The 17,670-nt window shown below is 49.8% G+C and overlaps 1 protein-coding gene across 1 annotated transcript in view; it reads right to left on the minus strand.

Annotated features, from left to right (window-relative positions):
* Positions 1-2,820: 2,820 nt before the first annotated feature.
* CCDC34 (coiled-coil domain containing 34) overlaps positions 2,821-17,670 on the minus strand; it is a 90,956-nt gene continuing 76,106 nt past the window's right edge. Inside the window, exon 10 of the mRNA XM_035703898.2 lies at positions 2,821-3,372. Coding sequence (XP_035559791.2) covers positions 3,293-3,372 — 80 coding nt within the window. The 3' untranslated portion in view covers positions 2,821-3,292. The remainder of the gene's footprint in view (positions 3,373-17,670) is intronic.

The raw sequence follows: 17,670 nt of genomic DNA on the forward strand, positions 1-17,670 counted from the left end.
GGAATTGTTTATGAGGATTCCAGGAGGTCAGCCAGAGTTCTCAGCCCCAAAAGTCATTCGTTTCTCCTCCCTGACTAGAGTAACAATACCATATGCTGCCCTCACTGAGCTGCTAACGCATCCTAAACACCTGTCACATGCTAGCTACAGTGCCGGGTGCCGGGGAGGGGGGAGCAGATGCAGAAAAAAATCTAACAACAGTGATAATGAGGAGGAGGAGGAGGAGGACGACGACGACGACGACGACGACGACAATGACAGCAAATAGGTGAGAGCACGTAGTCATAACATATCACGCCTTCCGCTGCAACACTGATGGATTTCATCCTTGTAGTAGCTCAGTAAGATAGGTTACACGGCCTCCATTTTCCAGGTGAGGAAATGACTTCTTCCTCTAGGAAACCAGTGATTGGGGTAGTTTGCCTAACGTCAGCCAGTAGTTAAGAATAACAAGGTAGTTTCCTGTAGACCTAGAATCAAAACCCAGTTCTATCCCTTAGTAGCTGTGCAACCTTGGACAACTAATGTCATCTTTTGGTCAAGTGGCCAATAAGCAGAGATTAAAATCAGCACAAATTCATGGAGCGTGTCAGTCCATTAGTGTTATCTGCCACCAGAGTGGGGTGGGGGGAGGGGCCTCACGTGTACTCAGAACTTGCCAAACCGTGCCAGGTACCTTACAGGTATGAACTTATTTCTCCTCATAACGCAACATCAGATAAGGACTTAGGGTTTTACTGATGAGGAAACGGATGTTCAAAGAGGTTCAATTAACTATCCAAAGGTCACCCGACAAGTAAGTGGTCTAATAGCAATTTGAGTTCCGCTCTATCCACCCTAGTACCCTGAGTCAACCATTCTGTCAACCAGCTGCCACCCACTCAACATTCCAGAAACTCCAGACAGCTCAGTTTCTTCTAGGTAATGTATTTCTCATTTTAACTGAAGGCCCAACCCAAAATAATTGCTGTTAAGTGGTGTAAATTTATGGCTAAGGGAGTCTCAGCTGAAGTAGGTGGGCCCTTTCATCACTGACAGCAAGTATCCTGGAAAGCAGAGAGTCTTCCCTGGGAGGCCAGCGTGCATTCTGAGCAGAGGAAGAGTGGACGTAGACAGGAGAGGGGAGAAAGAAGGTACGAGATATCTGAAGGCTTGGGAAGGAGCTTCTTTTGGATTCAGAAGCAAACGTACAATTTATGCAACTAACCTTGCCTTTGGCCGAGCCCCTGCGGAGAAGGCCAAGGCCGCGCCTCCCGGGCCTCAGAGCAACGTAGGGTAAGGACCAGGAGGCTAAGGGGATTCCAATCACTAAGCCAACCTCAAGAACCAGTAGTAGCTGCTGGGCGAGTTGTATTAAGGAGGATCACAGGATCGTCCAGGCTCAGCTGAGGGGGGTAAAGAAGCCTTGGTTCATTAGTAATTTCTGCCACAAGTTTGGGAGTGCGAAGAGCCTCACGTGTGCTCATAACTTGCCGTTCATGTTTCAGGGGCTAGCGCAGCCTGGGCATACTCTGCAGGAGAAGTTGACTGGGTTCAGGTCCAGGAAGGAAACCCAAATGTCCCAGTGGTACCCTGCTTCCACCTACCTACCTCACAAACTATGGCAAAACAGCATTAACGGCAAGAAAGGATGTAATTTGAATTCCTTTGGTTCTAATTATTTTTGAAAAGAGACGCAGGCCATCCATGCCAAGACCCTTCAGGAAGAACTAAAAACCAAAGAGATTCAGGCCAGCTAGAGGAGGAGGAGGAGGAGGAGGAGGAGGAGGGCGGAGTTCCAGCCAGCCAGCCAGCCTTCCTGTGTGACATGGTCACCGTTCGCCCCCCCTTGCAGATGCCTTAATGACACTCTTGTATGAACAGGACCTCAGGAGAGAGGAAAAAGTGGTGAGCCAAACCTCAAGAGTGAAGAAGAAGAAGGAAAAAAAGCAAAATGTGAAACTTCAGCTCGAAGCTCAACCGTTGAATGTCTTAACTGCTGTCATTATTTGTTGTAGAGCCCTCACTGGGCTTTTGACCACCAGGAACTTGGCCTCAGAGCTCGAGGGCCCATGTTTTCCATCTACAGGCTCGACCTACTGTCTCAAAGTCTACGATCTTCCACCTCCAACCTCCCCAAGTGGGTCATACTTTCCATGGCTAGGCTATAAAAGGGGAAGCAGTCCTACTGTTTCCTTTAATAAGCAGTTTTTACAGGGTGCCAAATGCCCTTTAAGGAGCCCAGAAGCCCAAGCAGTCCCCTGGGTTCCAGAAACTGCAGCCTAGCCCAGAAGTAGCAGAAGGCAGAGACCCAGACCTAGACCCAGCAAAATTAAGTCTCTGGGGAATCTGCTTGGTTCAGGCTAGCAGGAGGGGTGTGGGATGCTGGATTACCCTTAGCAGTGATTTAAGGCTCTGCTAGGTCCTTGCAGGAGTGGGTCCAGTCTCTCAAGGGTGGTGGCCCTAGAGAGGACATTTCTACCACCTGTCTTCTAGGAGAGGTGGAGTCTGTAATATAGAGAGCCCTGTGGCTCTATTGAGCATCTTGATGGATTTGGATTCACAAAGGTGAGCACCAAGTAGAGTCTGAAGCTGGAGAAAACTGAACGGCCCTACTTAATAGAATAAGAAGAACGTGGAGTTTGGGAAACAATCCAGAACAGACTGTGAAAGGGGCCAGAAGAGGAGATGACCTGCGGATAGGACACGGAGGATGACCTGACCGTGTACAGGCCGGGGGCTGAGTGGTATCTGACGTTCAGATTGAAGTTATTTGCTTTCTGACAATGTAAACTGTTCTTCTATCCCCCAACCACATCCCAAAAATTTCATAAAATCTAGTAAATATATGCACGCGTTTATGTAAGTGAGGCTTTCATGCAAATGCAGGAAAGTCCAGAGTTTCGCTGCTTAGTCGATGAGGGAAAGCGATAGCTTGTGTGTGTTGGCAAACTCAGGTTGCAGGGGTTAAGGACCAAGGTTCAAACCCTAAGAACTGATTAAATCTTACAGGAGTTTCTCCACTTCATTCTAAGTGGAAAGTAAATTGGATTGAGAGTCTCCTTCTACTTTTTCCGTCTTCTTCTCTATAATTAAGACATATTAGGACAGTATAGGGAAGTGGTAAAAAATATAAAACTTGAGATTTAAATAGATACGGACCTGAATTCCAGCTCCACCTTACTAACCATGGGATTCTAAGCTTCGGTTTCCTAATCTATTAAATGGGGGTAAAGAACGTGTTCCTTAGCCGCGTGCAATGTTTGTCGTGGTAAGTGATGCCCAGGAGCACTCAGTGGTCTGGTGGGTCTCCTCAGTCTGCTGGCGCTAGCGATGAGGACGATGATGATGAAGACCACGCTGACGATGCCTCTTCCTGCTTGGAGAGCTCCGCTAGTTAGGGGAAGGGGCAAAAAGCATCTGGTTATGTAGATGTTTTAAACAAAAGAAAATAAATCTCGTAAATACGCTCTAGTGGTTGTCATTGGACCATGACGTGAACAGGAAATGAACTTTATTATGCTTGTCACTGAGATGGGAAGATTGTTTCTGGTCACCTTTAGTCCGTATGTGCTAATGCAGGCACCGTCCCACCCCAGCCAAGGCTGATGGGGAGAAGAAAAGGAAGGAGGCTGGGGAGTTGGCTATGGATTCATACAGAGAGACAAGTGAATGGTGACCTCTGTCCCGAAGTCTTATTTTCCATCACTTCGAGGTTCCAAGTGGATTATTTTTCTCCTGGGGAGATACAGACTAAATAGACATATATAGTATATGTAGTATCTAGCTTTGCATTTAGCTAATTTCTATTTTTTTCTACCCTTAACATACCTTTTCGGATAGAACGAATATTTTTTCCAACCTTTATTGAGATATAATGGACGTATAACGCCGTGTACGTTTGAGGTATACAGTGTGATGTCTTGAAACCTGTAGATTGAAAACTGACCAGCATAGTAGAGTTGGCACCTCCATACCTCACGTAATTACCATTTCTTCTTGGTGGTGAGAACATAGAAGATCTACTCTCTCTAACTTTCGAGTATCCAATAGAGTGTCGTTAACTATAAGCCACCATGTCCAGTACATTCTATCCCCAGAACCGATTCACCTTCTAGCTCAAAGTTTGTATCCTTTGACCAACACCGCCTCATTTCCCCAACCCTCCAGCCCCTGGCTCCCACAGTTCTACTGTTTCTAGGAGTTCAGCTTCTTTAGATGCCACGTATAAATGACATCACACGGTATTTGCCCTTCTCTGTCGGACTTATTTCACTAGTGTAACGCTCTCAAGATTCATTCGTGTTGTCACAAATGGCAGGATTTCCTTCTTTCTTATGGCTAAATAATATTGCACACACACACACTTCACCTTCTTCATCCCTTTACTCACTGACAGACACCGAGGTTGTTGCCCTATCTTGGCTGCTGCGACTAATGCTGCAATGGACATGGGAGTTCTGAGATACCTCCAGGATCCTGATTGACTCGTATGTGTTCCTTATATGTTTTGGTTATTAACCTTTTATCAGGTAGATGGTTCATAGGTATTTTCTCCCATTGACCTGATTACAGTTTTATCTTGTTTAACATTTACTTTGCTGTGCAGAAGTTTTTTATTTTTAGGTAGTCCCACTTATTTATTTTGCTTTTGTTCCTTGCGCTTTGGGTTGTCCCATCCAAAACATTGTTACCAAGACCAACGTCAGTGAGATTTCTCCCTGTTTTCTTCTAAGAGTTTTATGGCTTGAAGTCTTACACTGAAGTCTTTTATCCATTTTGAGTTAATCTTTGGGAATAGTGTAAGATAAGGGTCCTAATTTCATTTGCCTGCACGTGATTATCATTCTCCCAACACCATTTATTAAAGAGACTCTCCCTTCCCCATTGAATACTCTTGACTCCCTTGTCAAAGATCAGTTCACGATATCTGGGCTCTTAATTCTGTTCCGTTGGAACCAGAATGCCAGCACCATACTGTTTTGATCACTATAACTTTGCAACATAGTTTGAAACCAAGAAGTGTGATGCCTCTGGCTTTGTTCTTCTGTCTCGGGATTACTTTAGCTATCCAGAGTCCTTTGTGATTCTCTATTAGTTTTAAGATTGTTTTTTTCTATTTCTGTGAAAAATGACGGAATTTTGACAGGTATTGCATGAAATCTATGGATGGCTTTGGGCAGCCTGGATATTTCAACGATATTTATCCTCCTGTATGGGATGAGAAAGAAATGAGCCTCTTCGATCGAGTCCTGCATAGTTGGGGAAGCAGGTTGCTCACTTACATGGTCTCACTTTCTCCCAAAGGAGAAGTTACAGCTGAGAAGGTCTTTCTCGGCACTGAGCTGGGCTGCCTTGGAAGAAGTGACATGAGTAAATTGGAACTGTTCCTCTTACCTTCTCCAACACCTCCAAACTCATATTTTTTTTTCTCCAGTGGTCTGCTGGAACTTCTCCACTGGACTCTTGAGCATCCACAAAGTCTCTCTTGGCCCTGAGTCTAAGGAATTTTTTTCCAGGGCTTCAGACCATGGCCAATAGGAGTTGGAGTCAATCCATGGGATGCTGCAAGGTCTCCAGATGGGTCTGAGTTCTGTATGCCTATTACCCAATGCACAAGTGAGTGATATTTTTCCTGGGTTTCTTGGCATATGGTGCTGGACCCCACAGCTCCCACAAAGGCATCTTTGTCTGTGGGTAGATGCCAGATTGTTGAGGGAGGATATGAATGAAAGACATCTTATTCAGCCATCTTGCTGACACATAGAACCATCATCCTGGACCTCTGGCCAACCTCCTTCCTGACACACACTCAGCACTTCCTCCTCTGGTCCCGCTGCCCCAGAGGAGACTGTTGAACAGAACTTGGCACACAGTTTACCAGGTTATCTTTGTCTGGGGCCCACCATTTTGTTTCCAGTCTGAAAGATAATACCTCCCCCAAGCTGTAGAAGCCAAAAGGAATTTATTTCCTCCAAAACAGGTTTTAGGAGATGCTGTTTCAGTGGCTTAGACAAATCCAGTTTGATTACATTCATTGTCTCCTTGTCTCCCCTTACACAACAGTCAGGGCTTTAAGGGAAGGTTTAATGTGAAACTGGGTCTTTCCAGTTTCACTCTTCTACCCTCCTTTCAGTACAAAAGCCCTACCTTGGAAATGAGAGTGAGAATTATCTCATTAATCATAACATTTCAGATCTTTTCAGTGGGGGCAATAAAAAAGATGAAAATGTTTTGTTTTGTTTTGTTTTGTTTTGTTTTTACCAGAGTCAAGGCTTGAAACACAAAACTATACTAAAAGGGAACAAAAGGGCAGGAGGGGATCAATTGGCTCAAAAAAACCAAAAATGTAAGTGACAAACTCTGATGCAAAAAATAAATATTCAAAAAATTAAAATTAAAAAAGCCGTATGTCATGGCATGATTAGTAGAACACAGATTAAAGTTATTTTTTCTTGTCCAAAATCACTTCTAGGGGATGGGTTTCTTTAAAAACAAATCTGTGGGCAGCCCAGGTGGCTCAGTGGTTAGCACCGCCTTCAGCCCAGGGCGTGATCCTGGAGACCCGGGATCGAGTCCCACGTCGGGCTCCCTGCGTGGAGCCTGCTTCTCCCTCTGCCTGTGTCTCTGCCTCTCTCTCTCTCTCTCCCTCTCTCTCTCTGTGTCTCTAATGAATAAATAAATAAAATCTTTTTAAAAAATATGTGAGTTTTCAGCATGCCTTTTGCTAACTGCTGATTTTACTATTTAGTCTCTCCCCTTTAAATAAGTGGGAAATCTCATTTTGTATAATGAGATGAAAAATAGCTTCCACATCTGACTTGGTTTTTGAATCATGACTCTCTTGTCTAAACTTCTCTAGGTCTTAATTTCTCCCCGTGTAAAATAAGGAAAATAATACCTACAATATAGAGTTATATAGAGGCTGCAATGAGAAATTTTATTTTCTTATTACTATAATAAGTAATACAGTTATTATTACTGTATTACTTATTACATGCAAAGTACTCTGTGTGTATTCCCTTGTTAACCCTCCAGCACCCAGCTCCACGTGGCATATCCAATACCATCTCCACCTGACAGGGAAATGGCCGCAGAGAACAGTTAAGTAACTTGCACAAAGTCACTCACTGTAATAATTAATCAGAGAGGTGAGCAGGCTCAAAGGGAAGCAGAATGTTTAATAAAGGTGAACAAAGAACTAAGGGAACGAGTAGAACAAGGATAACGGGTCCAGGGACTACCCGACGGAAAGTCATGATCGCTCCCAGGCCTGAGGGGCAGGAGAAGAGAGTGACAGGCTCAAACCAGGGGACAGCCACGCACATGGACCACAGACCGCGGCCTGGCGGGCGAGGATCTCCTGCTCTCCCTTCTCTCCCGTTCTCCCCTCCTCCTGTCAGCATCCCACCTCACTGGGCAGTCAGCTGGAGTGAGAGATCAGGGGAGTGCGGGGGACCTAGGACACAGGGGTCCAGCACAGAGCTAGGAACAGCCAGGAAGGGCCAAGCGAGGGAGCTAAGACATGGTAGAGCTAGGATTCACCTCCATGCCTACACCCACTTGGTGTCTCACTCTCCTCCTCCCTACCTGCAAAGCCCCATGAGTCACCTCCAGGCCCACCTTGAAGCCAAACAGCTAGTTCACTAGAAATCATGACTCATAATTGTGTTTGGTTTTTCTTTTTTCTTTTTTTTTTTAATTTAAATTTGATTTGCCAACATATAGTCTAACACCCAGCGTTCATCCTGTCAAGTGCCCCCCTCAGTGCCCATCACCCCGTCACCCCATCCCCCTGCCCACCTCCCCTCCAGCACCCACAGTTTGTTTCCCAGAGTCAGGAGTCCCCATGGTTTGTCTTCCTCTCGGATTTTCCCCACTCAGTTCCCCCCCTTCCCTATGGTCCCTTGCACTATGTCTTATCTTCCCCGTAGGAGCGAGACCATATGATGACTGTCCTTCTCCGACTGACTTACTTCACTCCGCGTAATGGCCTCCAGGTCCATCCACGCGTGGCTCATAGTTTCACAATGATCTGTCAGGGGAGGACTCTCGGCACAAACAGTACAAATGGCTCACTTGAAAGCATCCCTCCTCCTGGTTCTAGCCACGGGGGCCTCTCCGCTCACCCTCTACATACAGCAGTTTTTGAACCCTCCACCTTCTCTCTTTTATCCCCACTTGCTAACACCAAGAGTTCTCCTTATTTTTAAGTTTGGGAATAGCCTGACACCACCGCTCCCAACCCCAGAGGCTTCCTTCCACATTTCACTGGGTTGAAGACATCTTTCTGCAAAACGTGTCTCTCTCCACAAAATATTTCTACATCACCTACTAACAAAACATTTGCTCTTTTTCACTGCATATGTATGTACAGGGCTTGACTCATAGAAAGTAGTAGTAGCAGCAGCAGCAGCAGCAGCAGTAGTAGTATTGCCACTTTGCCTAAATGGGGTTAAATAGAAAGCTTCCGGCGACTGTAGAGAAAGATAAAATGCAGCAGAGCCAAGCTGCAGGCAAGGAGGACAAAGCTTCCTGGGAGCACCCCGAGGTGCTCTCACACCGCGATGCATTTCTACTCACTTTTCACTGTGGCTTCCGCCAGCATCCTTTGGCCTATCCTTCTCCAGAATCACTCTCCTAGGCACCTTCATCCGCAAGGACATTTCTCGAAACCAGTTACAGATGTTCTTCTTTTCCTGAGAAACACTCCAATGCATATTACTTTTCAAAATGTTGAGTTTCATGCCATGAACGTTTTACTCCTGCCCTTGGACTAGCCCAACACAAGAAACCTAAATAACCGTGACCAGGGCTGGGGTACTCTTTTGTTTTTCAATCTTTAAACAGACATTTCGAAAACTTGTCCGTAAGTCTTCTACCCTTTTAGACGCTTGTCTAAAGCAGAGGGCATTCTTCTGCGGTATAGTTCCCAAGGACGCAGCAAGGTCACGCCAGTTCCCCTTCCATCACCTTTGTCTGCCTCCACAATCTGTCAAATGTGTTAAACACAGAAGACACATAAGGCGAAAGAGGCTTGTCTGCGGGTTATTAGATCTTTGCTCATCAGTCTGGTTGTGCTAAATGGTAAACTTTGAGGCGGACAAACAGAAAGCTGCGTGTGCGGGCTTGCGGGCAGGACCACGGAGTGGAAAGACCACGGACGCGGGTGGAGCGAGATCAGCAGCCGGCTGCACCGGGAGATATACGGACGCTTCTTATTCCAATGCAAATTTTCACTATGTAGTTTGGGTCCAACCCATGGATGTGGCCACTGTCACCACCTTGCTACTGCCCCCCAAACCCAAGCTCCCGTCCTTCCTGCTGCGCGAGCTTCTGCATCGGGTGCCTCTTGGGGAGAGCTGCCTTCCTCGGGCCCCACGGCTCCACAGAACTCTTGCTTCCGCAGGAACTCTTGCTGGGAGTGCGGGTGACCGCAGGCGCTGCTCGTCACTCTGCTTCATGCACGAACCTCGTAGTGCAGGGGAGTCAACATGCCAGTGGGCGACCCTCCACCAAAGGGCTGAGGGCTGAACAATTCAGTGTATCCCCACCTGGCCTTTACAGGTCCCTGGTGACAGACAGGGTCCGTTGTCTATGGAAGTCACCAGCACCTGCCACATAACTGGGTAGACTTTGCCTTCTTTCTCACCTAACACTTCCTCGTCTTCCACTTACGTCCCTTGGATCACTTTCCAAGACAGACTGACCAACACACAAGCCCTTGCCTCAGATTCAGGTTCAGAGAGGAAACTGGACTAGGCAACAACCTCCTAATTTTCCCCAACGATCCCTCTTTAACCTTCGATAGTCTGTTCTACGGCAGCCAGAGCAGGCCTCCTAAAATATCAAGCCTACTGCGTCATCCCTCTGCTCAAAAACGTCTAATGGTTTCCAAAAAAAATCCAAAGTCCTTTCAATGTCCCTAAGGCTCAGCATGATCTAGCCACTGGTCCCTCTCGTACTCTATTTTATTTTTCTCCATACCATTCACACCAAATGACGTCACATTGTGTATTTACCTGTTCATGGACCATCTCCTCGATTGGAATGCAAGCTCCATGGCAACAGGGACTTGTCTGTCTTGCTTACCACTACATCCCCAGGCCTTATTCAGTGCCTGACCATGTCGGCCTCGGAAAACACTTATTGAGTAAATAATGAGACACATGATTTTCATTACACACATGGTTGTAATGCAAGAACTAACATTATCTCAGACAAAGAGGAAGAAACTTGCTGTGTCAGCTGCTTTGTTTGAGTGACTTCGGGATATGTTTATCCAACAATGGGTGAAAAATGTGATAAAAATGGCTAAGAAGCCTTGCGCCAATGATGGTCTTGGTAAGGATCGAAAAACAAAGGCCATTCCTCTTGATCAAAAGCTAGATGTAATTGAGGCTGGATTTTTCTTAGGGATGTTTAGCTTTATAACTATAGACTTAAAGCTATAAAAACACCAGTATTATTGAAATGCCTCCAGGCAAAATTACTCTATTATTGTGAGTCTGAATGCTCCAGACCCAAATCCCATATTTGCTTTCTGAAATAATTATTTTAAAGTGATTTTTTTAATTCAGAGTGACTTCTTAGGAATGCAACTACAACACAATAGCACAGATCATATCTGCCCCAATGAAGAGAGAAGAGCTGAATCGAATCTGTAAGAAAGCTTTCCTTAACACATAAAGGGGAATCTTAGGGTAAACTATGGCAAATCCCTCAGAAATCACAACTCTAACTTAAACGGAGATAGGCGCCCAAAGAAAATGTTGTCTCTTAAAGCCATGATTACTAAAAGTAAGCACGGCTGACAACTCCAGAAGTCAATGAGGCACTTGGTTGGCAGGCACTAGGGGGACCGGCCCCCGGGGACAGCCCGGGATTTAATGCTCTCTAGCTGTGTGAGCCTGAATCGGTCACTCGACCTTCGTGTCGAATGCTGTCGAGGGCAAACACTGTATCATTCACGATCGATCCTGGTATCCACCTCACACCTGGCGCACAGGAAGCGCCCGATAGATAAGAGCTGAACGAGTAAGTCTGCAGAACCAGGGGAGGCATGATTTGTACTCCTAAAGGCCTCATGTAACTTTTCGCGGAAATTAGTATGAATTATGTCTCTATTCCTTCTGCAGATCCCCATTTGCATTTTTGCCAGCACTTGACTCTCTGGGCTAAATTAGCTACAAATTTCCATGACTCTCACCAGGTATGATTTTTTCGAATTAGAAAATAATCAAATGATCATGTCCAGTCAACAGAGATTATTACATAAGTAGATAAAAAGTATTTTATGTATGTATGTATATATATATATATATATAAAAGATTATATGTCATGATTTTGGTTAAAAATTCCCTTTGAGCAGAAGATACAAACAGATATTTCTCCATGTGCCAGCAGACACGTGAAAATAGGGTCAACATCACTCACCATTAGGGAAATGCAAATCTCTCTCTACACTGAGAGATCACCTCGCACCTCATGCCTGACCAAAATAAAAAACACAAGAAACAAGGGTTGGCAAGGATGTAGGGAAAAACAAACCCTCTTGCAAGGCTGGTGGGAATGCAAAATGGCGCAGACACTCCGGAAAAGAAAGCAAAACAAATCCGAAGATGCCTCAAAACATTAAAAATAGAACTGTACTATAATCCGGCAATCACACTATTGAGAATCTACCCCCAAAATATAAAAACACGTATTCGGAGGAATACACGCACCCCTATATTTATAGCAGCATCATCTACAATAGCCGAAGTATGGAATAAGCCTACGTGTCCAGCAAGGGATGAATTAGGTTAGGAGCACCCGGGGGGCTCAGTTAGTTACGTGTCCCACTCTTGATTTTGGCTCAGATCATAATCTCGGGGTTGTGAGATCAAGCCCCGTGCCAGGCTCTGTGCTGAGTGTGGAACCTACTTAAGATCCTTTCTCTCCCTCTTCCTCTGCCCGTCCCTGTCCCCTTGCACACATGTGCACTCTCACTCTCTCTAAAAAGAGAGAGAGGGATGAACGGATAAAGAAGATGTGGTGTATATTCAGCCCGTGGAATATCACTCAGCCATTGAAAAGAACGAAATCTTGCCATTTGCAACAACATGGTTGGAGCTAGAGGGTACAATGCTCAGTACAATGCGTCAGTCAGAGAAAGACAAATACCATGTGATCTCACTCATATGGGTAATTTAAGAAACAAAACACATAAGCAAAGGAAAAAGGGAGGGGCACCAAGAAATAGACTCTTAACTATAGAGAACAAACTGATGGTCACCAGGGGGGAGGTGGGGTTGCGGTAGATAGGGGATGGGGATTGAGGAGCGCCCTTGCCATGACGAGCACCAGGTAACATATGGAATCGTCGTACAATATCGTTTCACTCACTATATTGTACACCTGAAACTAATGTAACACGGTGTGTTAGCTACGTTGGAATTAAGATTTTTTAAAATTCCCTTTGAACGGGGCACTGAGGAGGGCACCTGACAGGAGGAGCACTGGGTGTTATATACTATATGTTGGCAAATCGAATTTAAAATTTTTTTAAATGTAAAAAAATAAAATACAATTCCCTTTGAAACCAAAGATATTCCGATGGCTCTTCGTGGAAGGGATATTAGATGCTGAATCGGGAGGCCTAGACAAGTTCCTTATGCTCTCTGAGCCTCAGTCTTGCATTTGTAAAATGAAAACATCTGAGGAGGAAAAGCAAAAAACAAAAACCATCTCTTTCCAGGCCACCCGAGGGCTGATCACCGTGAACACACCAATTCATGTTTTGGAGCTATATCAAGGGGTGCTTCCCTGTGGTCTGCCCAGGGGCCCAGGAGGAAGGGAGGAAGAAGGCTGCGGATCCATGATCCACTGCTACATAAAGGAGCCACCCCAAATTTAATGGCTTAAAATTACAGTGTGTTACTACCCTTGACAGGTGGGTTGGCTGTGGGTTGGCCGGGCTGACGGAAGCGGGAGGTCTAGAGAGGACCCTGGAGCGTGGCTGAGGTCACTCAAGTGCTGCGTGCAGCGGAGGCAGGACGCCCAGGCTGGCTCTCACCCTGCAGTCTTCCCGAGTGGCCCCCCCGCATTCCGTGGTCCGTCTCGGGCTCCTCCACCACCCAGAGTCTGGACCCCACAGGTCTCCCCACGGGGCGTGCTCCCGTGTGCAGGCCGTACCAGGCCTCTGCTCGCGTCATGGTCACGCATTCCCCGTGGGCCAAGCCCAGAACCGAGGTGGGGGAGGCGGCCTCACCAGAGCACCAGTGCCGGGAAGTACGGCCCCTTGTAAGACAAAGAAGTGCGATGTGGAGCCAGGATTTTGAAGATTAAGATATTTCTGCCGAGGGACACCTGGGGGCTCAGCGGTTGAGCATCTGCTTTCAGCTCAGGTCGTGACCCCGGGGTCCTGGGATCGAGTCCCGCATCGGGCTCCCCGCATGGAGCCTGCTTCTCCCTCTGCCTGTGTCCCTGCCTCTCTCTCTCTCTGTGTCTCTCATGAATAAATAAGTAAAATCTAAAAAAAAAAAAAAAAAAACATATTTCTGCAGAGCTCTCACTTCCTCTCAAGAAGCCTGTTTCCCTTCTCTCTACATCCCACCAAGGCCCTGGAGGTCATGGCTTCTGGCCAGGGCAGGTCAACCTCTTAAAAATCGTGAACCAGCTTCCCCCCAGGAATACCCCCATGACATCAACGGCAACGTCGGCGGAGCAGGAGTCACCTGGCGCATCACAAGCGCGGGACTTGCCCGCGTGACCAGACTCCTTCAACAATCCGGTGAGCAGGGAGGAGGCCGGAGGGTCTGAGGGGCAGAAGGATGAAAGGAGCAGATTCTAATCTTGTCTCTGGTACAACGACGAACGTCCACTGGGGCCTTGCCGGCTGTGGGGACGTGTGCGGAGCGGTGAGTCGGCGAGGACGGGAGCGAGGGGGCTCTCTGCGGGCCCTGCCCGCCACCAGCAGGGACGATGGCGATCGTGGGGAGCCCTGCTGCCGTCGCTATTTTACTTCGAAAAAAATCACTGTACTCTTACAATTTACAGGCACTGGTTCATTCGATCCTCACGGCAATTCTGTAAGGAAATTACTAGCGCCCTCATTTTAGAGACGACAAGACTGTGGCTTAGCGAGATCCAGCAACTTTCCAAGGTCACCCAAGAAATTAGAGGCAAAGGCGGGGCTCCAATCTGTGTGCCCATTTATCCAGCGCCCAAGTATGCACTGGCCGCTTCCTACGTGCCAGCCTCTGAAGCTTTACGTTTCCGCCCGTTACCTGTTCAGCAACAGCGTCTCAATCGTAGGCCCGAAGGAGTTCAAAAGAGAAGGAATGAATAGATGCTGAGAAAGAAAAAGAGCAGAAACAACTTCAGTGAGATGAGTCTCCCCTTAGCTTAAGAACGGAGTCCCTGGGACCCAGCTCTATAGCGCCCCCCCCGCCCCCCCCCCCCAGCCATGTGCTATGAAAGGTGGCACCTGATTTACTCTCCTCCTTGGAAGTGCCATGGCCTTGACCTGGAGCTGCCGCCCCAGCATCCCCCCCCCTCCCAGGAGGGGGTCCCGCCACGACTTGGAGATGCTCTTGCCTCACTGACGTCATCTTTCATCATCACTTTCATCAGGAGCTTGGGCTTGACTGAAGGTCAAGCTATTCTTGCGGATAAAGAGTGAGAAGAAATGACACAAGCTTGAATCCCACGTTCTTGCTTCAACAGTTCAATTTCGGCAAGAAGAACCCTTTGCAGAGCGCCGAAACTGCAAGCGCTTCCAAACGCATGGGAACATCACAAGATCTTCTCTAGTCTTTATGACGGAGGCCTGAAAGAGGACTCGAGTTGTTCTGGACACACCGGGGAGGGGCGGGGGGGGGCTTCCGACTAATGGTGAGTAACACATTTACAGTCAATGCACCAGCCCCGAGGTCCTCAAGCATTCTGATGAAATGAGATTTTCCTGGGTAAGGCGCAGATTTGGGCCTTGGAGTCACGTCTGGATGAAAGACAGGCCTTCTTTATAAGAAACAACTAAAGAAAAATACAAGGCTGGAAAAGGCAAGTAGAAGAGACAATAAAATATAATAGCAATTCAGGGAAGCCTGGGACTCACTGGGTGGCCTGTCCCTAATAAACATCCCTGGGAGTTGGAGAGCTGCCTGGGAGTGGGGAGGGAGCCCTGGATGAGTAACTGCATGAGGAAACAGGGGAAGAGTATTAAGTTGCATCTTCTGCACACGGGCTCCTAAGGAGAGGGGACGTGGTTCCAGGAACGTGGAGTGAGCGGCTGCCTCGCTGGTGTCGCTGGAGGGAAGCTAAGCAAACGGCAGCTCGGTGACGGCGACTACAAGGTCCACCTATAAGCCACTGCTGCAAATTCAGAGAGAGGAAGACTAGTTGGTTCAGAACGAAAAGTAACCACAGGGGAAGACGGGACTAAGGCATTGCCACCCGTGAACCCCTCGAACCACACGGGTTTCCGATACGTGTCTTTTCTTAAGTAGAAGGGCTTTCTCTGGGCATTGGAGCAGCCAGTGATGCTCTTCTTTACAGGTTTCCGGCCTTCCTAGAGGAGTGTGACCATCGCTTTTACTTTTGGGGTCGAGGAACTACCCATAATGGGAGAACGGTAGGAGGTAGAAGGAAATGGGGCTCGAGACAGGGAAGGTGAGCTCCAGGGCAGGGCAGGAGAGCGGAAGACGGGGTCTGGCCTTGTGGGGTGGCTGTCGTGGGGTGGTGTGAAGGCATCCCTGAGGACAGAGAAAAGGTAAAGGAAAAGAGGAATTGTAAAAAAAAAAAAAAAAAAAAAAACAACTTTATCCATTTCATATTTTTTCCTAAGAATAAGCTTCGCATCCTCTGCAGTCTCCTCTCCAACCAGGCCGGGCGCACACAGGCGGCGCCTCCGGCAAGGCCGCAGAAAGCCGGGGCTCTAGGCTGAGGCTCCCCATGCAGTGCAAGGCTCCCTAACTTCTAACTTCTCCGCGGGCTCAGAAGCAAGGGCTCTGTGTCGGCGCCCAGCACACCTGCCGGCCGGCTAGGGCGTGGCGGGCACACCTGCCGCACCTGCACCTGTCGTGGCCCGGGCGGCGCACGCGGGCCTCACGGCGCGCAGGTGGCGGATGCCGAGCCCAGAAGGACCCGCCGCGCCGCGCCGCGCCGCAAGGGTGACGGGAGGGGTCCGCCCCCGGCCGTGCGGGTGGGGGGGGGGGAGGCCGGGGGCGCTGCGGCGGGAGCGGGGCCGAGGGGCGCCCAGGACAGCGCCGGGGACTCTGCGCCCGCGCATCCCGCGCATCCCCGCATCCCGCGCATCCCGCGAGGGCAGGCAGCAGCCCCAGCGCCCCCGCGACGCGGCCCTGTCCCCGGGGCTGCTCCAACCCACGCGGGGCCGCAGGGTGCGCGGGCAGCGCGGTGGGGGGCGCGGAGCGGGTGCGCTGCGGGAGGGGTGCTGCGGGAGGGGGGCGCTGCGGGAGGGGCGGGGGGATGCGGGGGGGACGCTGCGGGCGGGACCCAGGAGAGCCTCCCGCGCCGGACTCTCCCGAGACACCAGACCGCGTGGGCGGGAACAGCGGGAACCGCAGGAACGGACGTGCGGGCCGTGCGGAGGCCGGAGGGGGCGCCGGGAACCCACGCCGGGCCGGCCCAAAGCCCACGGGGCGCGGAGAGGCTGGGGGGCGCCCTGAGGCCCGGGTGTGCCGCGAGGCCGGGGGTCGGGAGGCCCTGGGCGGGCTCCGGGGCACGCAGGACCCACCCGAGCCCCGGCGCCCCGGCGTGAGCGGAGCCCGCGGGGACCGAGGCCCTGGGTGCGGACCCTCCCGCGCAGCCCCTCTGGCAGAGGCCGAGCGAGCCCCCGGGGAGCGGGAGGCCAGGAGCGCGGGAGGCCTGGGCGGCGGGGAGCAGGTGCGCGGGGAGCAGGTGCGCGGGGAGCAGGTGCGCGGGGAGCAGGTGCGCGCTGCCGGAGCGCCCGCCGCGCAGGGACAGGCCGGCCTGGACCCCCAACTGCCGCCAGCCGCGCCGGGCACTGCGAGGGCCGAGCAAGGGGCCTGGAGCACAAAGGGGGTGAGGCCGGGTCACAGCGGGACCCTGGGCGTCCGGGGAGGCCTCGAGATGCGCATGAGGTCCCGGCCCCGCCTCATCCCAGCCCCACGTGCGTCTTAGCTGCTTCCAGGATGAAGACAGAACCCCCAGCGGGCCTGGAAGCGAGGGGAGCACGCATGCCCTGCTGAGGCCCTGCACTCCCCTGCCCTTCACCGGATCACGTCCACGCCCCTTCGCACCCTCCGGCCGGGCGGGACAGCTGTCCTTGAGCCTGTCCCCAAGCTCCACCGTGTCCCCCTCCTCCTCAGCACGGACCGCAGTGGGTTTCATTTTGCTCACACACGTGTGGGGGCCTCCCTGGTTAAGGTCCAACTATCTCCCCCATGTGGATGACCACGTCGTCTTTACCACTGAGAGTTAAAGGCCAAGCAGATTTTAACTGAATGAACGGATGGGAGGATGGATTTATCAACAAATAAGTTAGCAAGCGACCCACTGGCTACTCCTGCTGAAACTACCAAACCAAAACGACAAATAAACAAAGACTGTGTATTAACCCACTAGGAAAGTGGCAAACGCTGACCGGAGGTCGTTGGTACAGACTTGGCGGGGGGGGGGGGGGGGGGGGGGGGGGGGGGGGGGGGGGGGGGCGGGGTGTATTCCAG

The sequence above is a fragment of the Canis lupus genome, chromosome 21, assembly GCF_003254725.2.
Source record: "Canis lupus dingo isolate Sandy chromosome 21, ASM325472v2, whole genome shotgun sequence".
Lineage (NCBI taxonomy): Eukaryota > Metazoa > Chordata > Mammalia > Carnivora > Canidae > Canis > Canis lupus.